Below are 9,502 nucleotides of genomic sequence, written 5' to 3'. Positions count from 1 at the left end.
ACCCTGGGAGCTTCCCTGGGCCTGCCTGGGAGCTGCTTGTTGGGTGGGTGTTTCAACCCTGGCTAGGGTCTGGTAGAACTTTATTTATTTTGTGGTACTGGGGGTTGAGTCCCAGGACCCTTTACTACTGAGCTATGTCCCCAGCTCCTTTATTCCTATGTTTTGAGGCAGGGTCTCACTAAGTTGCCCAGGTTGCATTTGCAGTCCTCCTGCTGGGCCTCCTGATGCTGGGACAGTGGGTGGGTGACGGGCGAGAGCTCTTTCAGGGTGTCTGCCTCAGCATTCCAAATCAGCCCTATGGCTTCAGGGAAGCAAGGGCAGTCTCACTGGTCCTCCTCTGTGGCCAGGGTTGAGCCCTGCCACCCAGCCGGGGGGAGGGGCCTGTGTGTGCGCTCTCCTTGGGGCTCTGCTGGCCCTGGTCGCTCAGTGCTGGGGAACGGAGAGCTGCAAGGCTGCCTTGGGATGCAGGGCAGGGAGGCTGGGGCAGTCCCCGGAGTGCCGGAAGCTGAGGTCAGCTGTGCTCACGGGAGATGAGGAAGTGGGTTGAGAACTCAGAGGAGCTGCATTGTGTTTGATCTCTAAGGCGCGGACCTGTAGGTTTCTTTTTATAATGGCTAAATATTTATAGCCTGGGCTTTCTGTTGAGCTCACCTTGATCCACAGGGGAGCTACGGTCACCTTGCTGTGCCTTGATGGTGGCGGTGGAAGTGAGGGTAGGAGAGGGATGTAAAGTGGAACTGGAGTGAGGGCCTACCCTGCTAAGGCCCAAGGTATCAGTTGTCGTAATGGTTCACTCGGAACCCAAGGTGGTTTTCTGAGCTTGTTGAGAAACCTGAGAGCTGCCTTTCTTAAACAGCTCTTCTGGCCAGCTGCAAGACCTCAGTGGGTGGACAGTGTCTTGCAGGGTGTTTCCTGGCCAGTCGTTGTGGGGCAGTAGTGACTTCTGTCCCTGAGCCAATCGTTCCTTGTGTAGAGCTTTCAGACCCAAAGATGGTGCTGCTGCTGAGCCAGGATGGGGTGCTCCTTTCTCTCAGGATCCCGGGGACTCGGCCCTGCTGGGGCGGTATGTGCTCCTCCTGTCCCAGGGGTTGTCGGTGAGGCAGGACCTGGTGCTGGTGGAGGAGGGTGGAGGGAGGGGCTGTGCCATCGTGCCTCCTGCCAAAAGCAGACCCCACAGGCTAGGGCCTCCTCTTGGCCTTCCCAGCCTCAGACTTGAGAAACAAACTTCTTTATGAACCAACCACCTTTGAGTCTGTGGTGTTCTGAGTCACCACCACAGACTGTTTCCTTCAAGGTTCGGGGTGCCCCTGTGTAAGAAATGCGTATTTGGTCCTTGTCCCTGCCTCTGGGACAGACCCCCTTAAGCTAGGATCTCCCGAGTGATGGGCATGTCTTGCTCGAGTCCTGGGATACACTCAGGTAGACGCTGATGAGCTGCCTTAGTGGGACCCTGGCCTCTGTAGCTCAGACAAAGGGTTGGTCCCCAGAAGGAACGAGTAAGCCATCAGAGGGTGGAAACTTGGGGCCCTGGGGGACAGGAGGGGAGTTGGGAAGGTGGGAGCTTTCTTTCTCTCATCCCTGCTTCTGTGTGCTGTGTCCTTCTGGCCTTTTCCAAATGGTGTCCAGAACACAAGTAGTCTTTCCCGAGTTCTCTGAGTCACAGCACTGTACTGAGCCAGTGGGGTGGGGTGTGGGAACCTCTAAATTTGCAGCCAGTGTCCAGGTAGTAGTGTGGGTAGCCTGGGTACCTTAGTTTGTGCCATGTCACGGACTGGGTGATAGTGTCAGAATTGAGCTGTTGGAGGCCGTTTGGTGCTGGAGAGCTGGTTGTTGGTGGGGAAAGGCTCCACGCACCATGCCTCAAACCCTGCTGGTGTCACACACCAGGGAGACCCAGGCAGCATTGCAGCCTCCTCGGTGAGCCTAGAAAAGGGAATGACCCGGAGGCTGCTGGACAGCCTGTGTCCTAAGGCCCAGCGAGGGGGCAGCTGCCAAAGAGTGTTGGTAGAGTTAGTGCTGGTGCCCAGTGTCAGCATGCCTGGAGTTAGTCGAGGTCCCCATGGGCTCCCAGTCTGGCCTGCGAGGAGGGTGCCTGCCTCCTGTGGGCAGGGCAGGGGGAACCTTGTGGCGGCTCTAGGGTTTCACGTGGCCCTTGGAGCGCTCGCCCAGGCGGTCCAGGCAAGCTTAATTCCCGTGCCTCCGATGTGCTTTCTTCTGATTGATGTGACGCACTCCCCATCCAGTGTCCCACTGAGGCCAGGCCATTTCAGGGGACCCCGGCCTACACCTGCCTCCGGAGGGCGCTGAGTAGGTCACTAGTCGGCTGCACTCCTCCCAGACGACCAGGGTGCTGCTCTGTTGGTTAAGGACAGAGCGTGGATCTCACTGTACTGGGGAGAACTGCAGCGGCCATGAACAGTGCCGGTTTGTCCGTGAGTCTCCTGTGTCATGTTCCCTCCTGTCTCCTAACACTGGGTGTTTGTAAACAAAGGCTTTTCTATAAATAAACAAATCAGGTCATCCTGACCATGCATAGGTACGTGTGCTTGATTTCTTTTTTTTTGTAGCTGGACAGAATGCCTCCAGTTTACTTGTCTATTTTAACGTGCTGAGGATGGAACCCAGTGCCGCCCGTGTGCTAGGCAGGCGCTATGCCTCTGAGCTGCAGCCCAGCCCACATGCTTGATTCCTAACAGAGGAGGCACCATGGCAGAGGGGAGCAGAGGTCTGAAACGTAACCCAGGATGGCCAGGGTGGGACCCGTGGCCTGTCGGCAGCAGCAATGTGTGGTGGGTTGGGAAGGAGGGTGTCCTAGCAGCTACACACTACACACCTTTGAACTCACAGTCTCACCAACAAGTGAGTGTGTGCCCAGAAAAGGTGACAAGAGTGCGTGTAGCGTGTAGGTGCACTGTCAGCCCAACTGGGAGAGAACCACACACCTAAGTGTGAAGATGCCAGTGGGCGTCCCTGTGGTGCTGGGCCTGGGCACTGAACCCAGGACTGCCAGCGTGCCAGGCAGTGCTCCTCCGCTGAGCGCTGCCCCAGACCTTCCTGTTGCTGTTGACTTTGAGATGGGATTTTGCTAAGCTGCCCAGGCTGGCCTTGACGTCCCCCGCCTCCCCGTTTTTTTTTTTTTTTTCCTGTTACTGGGTCGTGAATCCAGGACACTCCACCACTGAACTACATCCCCAGCATTTTAACGTGGAGTGTCAGTGTCAAGATTCGTCCAAGCCCTACTTGAAAGGGTAGCTTGTTCTGGTCAGACTGAAATGAAAGGCGGCAATGTGGATCTTAAGGGCTTCGGGTCAGTGTGTGATTCTGGGGTGTGGAAGTAGGCTAAGGGTGAATCTTCTAAAGGAAATGTTTGAATCTTTAAACTTTTTTGACAGTCTTTTCTTCTAAAAGCTGACTGCAAGACAGTGATCAAGCTGGACTCTGAGGACACAACAGGTTTATCTGACATCTGCTTGGTTTAAAGAAATGGCAAACCAGCCAATGAGGCAGCAGACCAGGGATGTGGGTCAGAGTAGGCACGATGGCTCACAGGGTGACTCGTTCTCTTGGAAGTGGGGGGTGACAGGTTATGTTAGGACCAGATTCCAGAGTGGGTGGAGAGTTCCAGCCATGCCTCTTTTTGGTCCCTAGGCTCCTGGGTGGAGCTGCACTTCAGCAACGGGAATGGGAGCGGTGTTCCAGCCTCAGTATCTATTTATAATGGTGACATGGAAAAAATACTGCTGGACGCCCAGCACGAATCTGGACGGAGTAGTTCCAAGAGCTCTCACTGTGACAGGTAGGGTCAGTACGTGTATGTACCCCAGTGTTGACTTCCCTAAGAGATGGGCAGGCACAGGTGCACATGCCCCTGTGACCTTCAAGGACCCGGGGCCCTTTTGGCTGAGGCCAAACAAGGGGTGCTCTTGGGAGTCCTGGCACAGCAGGAGCCTGCTGTCTGGGGTAGGAGACCTGGGGTTTCTCTGGAGGCACAGTGTTGAGGCCAGAACACTCAACAAAAGGGTCCCTTCTGCCCCTCACGCCAGCCAGCATGGTGAAGGCACTCCTGAGGTCACTTGGCATGAACCTCGGCACCATAGTCCTGATGGGCTGGGGGGAACTTCCCGGCTGGGGTCTGCCCTTGGGGGTGACCCTGTTCACCAGTTCCCGGACTGTGGCCAGAGGAGTGGAACTGTGTCTCTAGGCTCTGTGTTTAGCTGACTGCCTCTGAGAAGCACTCATGCCCTCCCCTGGCTTGGCAGTGAGCCCAAGGTGGCATGGCTGGGAGCCACCGACCAGAGCCAGCTATAGCCGACTGCCGGGGAATAAGAGGTGCCCACCTAGGAAGACTGGGAGCATCTGGCCCTGCCTGTGGCTGGCAGCTGCCCTGCATTCTGTGCTTAGCTGAGCAGATGGCCCCTGTCTTGGGTTTTGCTGCCTGTTGTTTTTTGGTACTGGGGACTGAAGCGTGGCCTTGCACAGGATGGGCTCCCTTGACGGCAGAGCTGCTTCCCAGCCCTTGTTGTTAGGCAACAGGGCCTCGCTGAGTTGCCCAGGCTGGCCTCGAATTCGCATCCTCTGCCTCAGCCTCCCGAGTAGCTAGGGTTACAGGCATCTGCACTGCTTGCAGCCGGGGGTGTTTGCTTCTGAACACAGAACGTTAATGTGACGCTGTTTTTTTCCTACTCTGTTTACATTGTTACCAAGCCCACCGCGCTCACAGACGCCACAAGAAAACACGAGAGCTTCAGAAACAGATGCCCACAGCATCGGTGAGAAGAACAGCTCTCAGGTAAGCTGGAGGGCGTGTGGGCTTCCTAGGGTGTCTGAGCACGGCTGGCCCTTGGGGCGTCTCATGCCTTTGGGAAAAGAAATCTTGTGGGGACACCCACAGCACATGGCCTTCATGGTGGGCTGGCCAGGGGAGGCATGGATGGGGCTGCACTTGGGGCCTCCTGGCCCCTGGGAGGGTGGTGAGAGCTGGTTCTGGTGCCCCCAGGTGGCTGTGGCTTCTGGGCGTCTCCCTAGGCACTGTTGTCTGTTCCGCACCTGATGCTAACTGGTGCTCGAGGGCGGTTTGTGTTAGTAGCTCAGGAACTGGTAACTTCCAACATGGACAGGCCACAAAGCCTTCTAAAGGTATCAGCCTGGGAGGCAAAGAGACAGTTGAGTGTGTGCCTTAGTGACCTGTAGCCCCCCTTCTCCTGCGTGGACTTTGAGGCAGTGATGGTGATGCGCTGCTAAGGTCGCAGAGCTGTGCCTTGTGCACACCATGTATGTGCAGGGGACACCCTCTGGGACAGTCAATAACAGTGAGGATGGAACAGTGGTGTAATTGGCTCAAGAGTTGCCTTAGCCTGACGCAGGGTCTCGGGTTGCACTAGTCCTTCTTCCTCCTGTTCAGTTCCTCTCGGGCTCCCTGCTATCCCTGCTTTCTCTGGGACGTCTCCCTGCCCCAGACAGGGTTCTAAGGCTGCCAGAGCTCAGCAGGAACCTGGTAGCGAGTAAGAATCTGGCTGTGCCCCAGGTGTGACCTCTTTCCAGATGTTTGAGGTCCCTGTCCAGCTTCGCATCCATACACCTGATAGGTTTGGCACTGCATTCTAGAGGGTTTCCACTGTTTTACATACCCCGCCCCCCAGAAAGGAATTGCATGCCCAGGCACAGAATCTTGAAAATGCAAAGCAGCAGAGTCAAGAAGCACTGTAGTCCCGTATTGTCAAGTTCCTTGAAGTTAGTAGGTCTTTAGTGCAGCTCAGCTGTGATGGTGAGTGCTCCTGCCTCTCCTGGGACACCCTGGCTGCACAGAGCTTGCTTCCTTCAGGTCGCTGGGTCACATGGCTGCGGTCACCACCTTTGTCCTCCCTTCGTGGTGTCCTAAGCCATGTTTGCAGCTCTCAGTGCTGACAGAAGCTCGCAGTCGCACCGGGGTCCTGATGGGCTGGGGGTCACTTCCCAGCTGGGGGGGGTCTGCCCTTGGGTGACCCTGTTCACCAGCCCCCGGATTGTGGCCGGAGGAGTGGACCTGTGTCTTTAGGCTGTGTTTGGCTGACTGATCTCGTGCTTCCTGGTGTGACTGTGGTAGGCTAATTAATCTGCTTTAAATATTTGCTTTATCTTAGTCCGAGGAAGATTATCTTGAGAGAAGGAAAGAGGTCGAAAGCATCTTAAAGAAAAACTCAGACTGGATATGGGATTGGTCAAGTCGGCCAGAAAACATCCCCCCCAAGTAAGTCTGCGTTCAGCACCAGGGGCTCTGTGGTGATGGGTACACTGACCGCCATGTTTCTCCCCGCCCAGGGAGTTCCTCTTTCGACACCCCAAGCGCACGGCCACGCTCAGCATGAGAAACACCAGTGTCATGAAGAAGGGGGGCATCTTCTCTGCAGAGTTCCTCAAGGTCTTTCTTCCGTCTCTGCTGCTGTCCCATCTCCTGGCCATTGGATTGGGGTAGGTGATGTTACCATGCAACCCTGACAGTGGGCCTTGGGAGGGTCCAGAGTCTCCTAAATCTGCACATAAGTGACAGCTGGGCGCGGCTTCACAGACAACCACATTGTCACTGGTCAGGAAAGGGAAACACGGGCAACTCTGGAAGGCCCTCCAGCAGTCCTTTAGCCCTTCTCCTTGCATAGGACTGCGTCCACCTTCTGTTCCTGGACTGCTTTGTGTGGTCTGGATTAGTGCACTCCTGTGTGGCATTGCACTGACCTGTCCCCTTCACTGTGGGTGGCATGGGATTGTTCTCTTCCATTCTCAGCAGCAACAGAAAAAACAAGGTCTCTAGATTTCTGGCTTCATGTGCTAAGTAACTGCAGGAGGCATTGGGAGTCCAGGCAGGTGCTGCTGTGGTTCTAAAACCTCCAGCTGGACGGTGCTGAAGGGTAGAGCTGTTCTTCCCTTCCTTAGCTGCCAGGCATGTGGCCATCTCCCGAGATGGGCAGTGTTCTGGTGGCTGTGGGTTCCTGGAGAGCCGGCTGCTGGCATTGGCTTCTGGCTTAGGTTAGCTGGAGGGCTTGTGTTTGTGTGGGGGGACAACAGGGCACAGGATGAAAGGTTCTGTGGCATGGTCACCCTTTTTCCCCAGAATCTCCCTTGTGGCGGATCACATCTGGTCGCTTACCTGCTGTGGTTTGTGAGAGCTGTGGTCCTTGGGTCACATCCAGCCCCCTCCTTGGCCCATGGTTCCACCTGCTGTGGAAATGGCTTCCTGGGTGAGCCAGAGGCTCCTTAAAGAGTGACCGCAATCCACAATGAACCTCATACCTCTTCTTGCTGGGATGGCACCTTTCTCTGGCTGCCTGTGTGCTGGTTCTTTGTCTCAAGGAAGGCTCCAATCCATCATCTTCATTTTGGCTTTGGGCTCAGACTTGGTGTGCATCAGTCTCACCAATGATGTGGTTAGGTACTGATTTTTTGAGCTTTTCTCAGAACTAGCAAGAAGGGCCTGGTAATACCTATTCTAAATGCCTAGATTAGCTGTGCCTTTCAGGATGGTTTTCTGCAGCCAGTTTCTGGCTACAGTCCCTGTCCTTCATCCTGCTCAGTCTTTTGGAGACTGATGGTTCCAAACCCACCCCAAGCTTCTCAGCAGCTTCCCATCATGAGCAGCATGGAAACCACCCTCTATAGTTGGTCCCAGAAAGCTCATGGTCTGCTGTCTCTTCCTCCATTCCTGGCCAGCCCCGTGCCCTCTTAAGCGATATCCCCTGCTTTTCAGGTATCCACTGGGACCAGGCTTGGGCTGCTGTGGGCAGGGCTTCCTGATTCAGTGATTGGTATTTGAGGTTGGGGATGATGGACTGATAGTGGTGCCACCTGCCCTGGGGGTGTCTTCCAACACTGCGTTGGATCACTTTATAAACAGTGAAAAGGCTGTTCTGGGTAGCAACAGCACTTCTACTTGATTGGTATCCTACTTTGACCCTTTGTTTTTCTGGTGCTGGGGACGAGCCCAGAGCCTTGTGCATGCCAATCAGGTGCTCTGCCCCCATCTGCAACCCCAGCTGGTCACCTGTGTTGTGCTCGTTTAGCACAGCGCACTGTGAGGACATAACTGGGCGTTTTGAGTAAACCCCTTGATGAAGGATTACAGATGTCATCACAAACATTTTAAATGGGTATAAAATAGCCAGTCCCTCCAAAGCTGTAGCCACCATGAGCTGCCTATCTAGCTGAGCAGAGCCACCTGAGAGCTGGAGGCCCCACTGACTTCAGTCACTCTTTTGACAGGATCTACATTGGGAGGCGTCTGACAACCTCCACCAGCACCTTTTGAGGGAGATGTGGACCTGGCGTTGTCGGCGTGCTGGGATTACCTCCTGAGCTGACGGCTGGCGCTACGGTGATCCTTGGGTGGCCACACCACTTGAGTTTATTTGTTCCATAAATGCTGCGCTCATAACTTAGTAAAATGAAACAGCAGACACTAAAATCATGCTGGCCTGTAATTATACCTATGGGATCAATTACTAAGCATGTCAGACTGATAGTTACTGTAAGATTTGGTAGTAAATTTCCTTTGGATATTAGGTATAAATAGTATAAATAATTTAATAGTTATTATGTAGTAATTAAAAAATTAACTGTAACCTTAATTGTTAAAATATAATTTATATTTCAAAAGACTGAACTACATTAATAGGAAAAAAATTACTACAGTAAGGGATTCGTCCAAAAGAAATACTGTGGCCTTATAATCCCTGTTTTCAATGGCATGTTAGATATAGTGGACGTGGGCTGTCTCCATCCGGAGCCATGGAACCCAGGTATAGCTGCAGGCTCCACTGTGCAGCCCGCACCCTGAGGGCCTTCTGCCGGGTGCGGACCCCAGCCCCCGACTGTCCATCATCTCCTGGACGGTTGAACTGCTGTTGAAGGCACCTACTTGGTCTTACTCTGCAGCTCTGGATTGCTGGGTCTGATCTTACTGTTTGTGTTCAGCTTTTGTGTGCTCTTACACAGCTTTACTGTAAGCAGACGTATCTACTTAAACTGGAGATAGACAAAAATAAATCTTTGCCAAATTCTTCAGATTGTCGTATTTACATATGGTATCATAAAAGCTTGATTGAACTAGTTCACCACATGTCCTGCTTTATCTTTTCTACAGCATGATTTCTAAAAGGCTGCCTCTTTGATATGCTGTATATGCCTTGTATTTTGCCTTTTCCCTACTTCATTGAGGTGTGTTAAAATAAATTAAAATTTTAACTTAAAAAAAAATCTTTTAAGTTGTTGCCTTGGAAATGCTAGCTGATGCCCGCTCAACTGGAGGCGGCTAGTGGGGTGGCACCAGAAGTCCTCAGAGTCGAACCTCAAAGAAAGATCGTCCATGAGTTCACACTAGCTCACCCTGATGAGATACTTCCCTTTTGTGTAGAACGACATGCTTGTCTTACATCGAGAGCTTCTTGTTCTGAATGTTGTGATAAAACAGGCTTTCAAGTGTCCCCGGACTTGGCACAGCCACTCAATTGACAAACCCTGTCACCAGTGGCCCGAA

General features: G+C 53.5%; 1 protein-coding gene across 2 annotated transcripts; it reads left to right on the top strand.

The window, feature by feature from the left end:
• Positions 1-209: 209 nt before the first annotated feature.
• Bnip3 (BCL2 interacting protein 3) lies at positions 210-9,030 on the top strand. Of its 2 annotated transcripts, none has more exons than XM_048791405.1 (6): positions 210-267; positions 3,649-3,796; positions 4,705-4,789; positions 6,120-6,226; positions 6,298-6,447; positions 8,230-9,030. In XM_048791405.1, the coding sequence occupies exons 1-6, from the start codon at positions 225-227 to the stop codon at positions 8,273-8,275; spliced, it is 579 nt and encodes a 192-aa protein (XP_048647362.1). In that variant the 5' UTR covers positions 210-224; the 3' UTR covers positions 8,276-9,030. The 2 variants fall into 2 exon arrangements, with proteins under 2 accessions (XP_048647362.1, XP_048647361.1); XM_048791404.1 differs by lacking the exon at positions 210-267 and adding an exon at positions 976-1,063.
• The last annotated feature ends 472 nt before the right edge of the window (positions 9,031-9,502 follow it).

This window comes from Marmota marmota, unplaced genomic scaffold, assembly GCF_001458135.2.
Source record: "Marmota marmota marmota unplaced genomic scaffold, marMar, whole genome shotgun sequence".
Classification (NCBI taxonomy): domain Eukaryota; kingdom Metazoa; phylum Chordata; class Mammalia; order Rodentia; family Sciuridae; genus Marmota; species Marmota marmota.
Note: the sequence above shows the minus strand (reverse complement) of the source record. Positions and strands in the feature narration are given on the sequence as shown.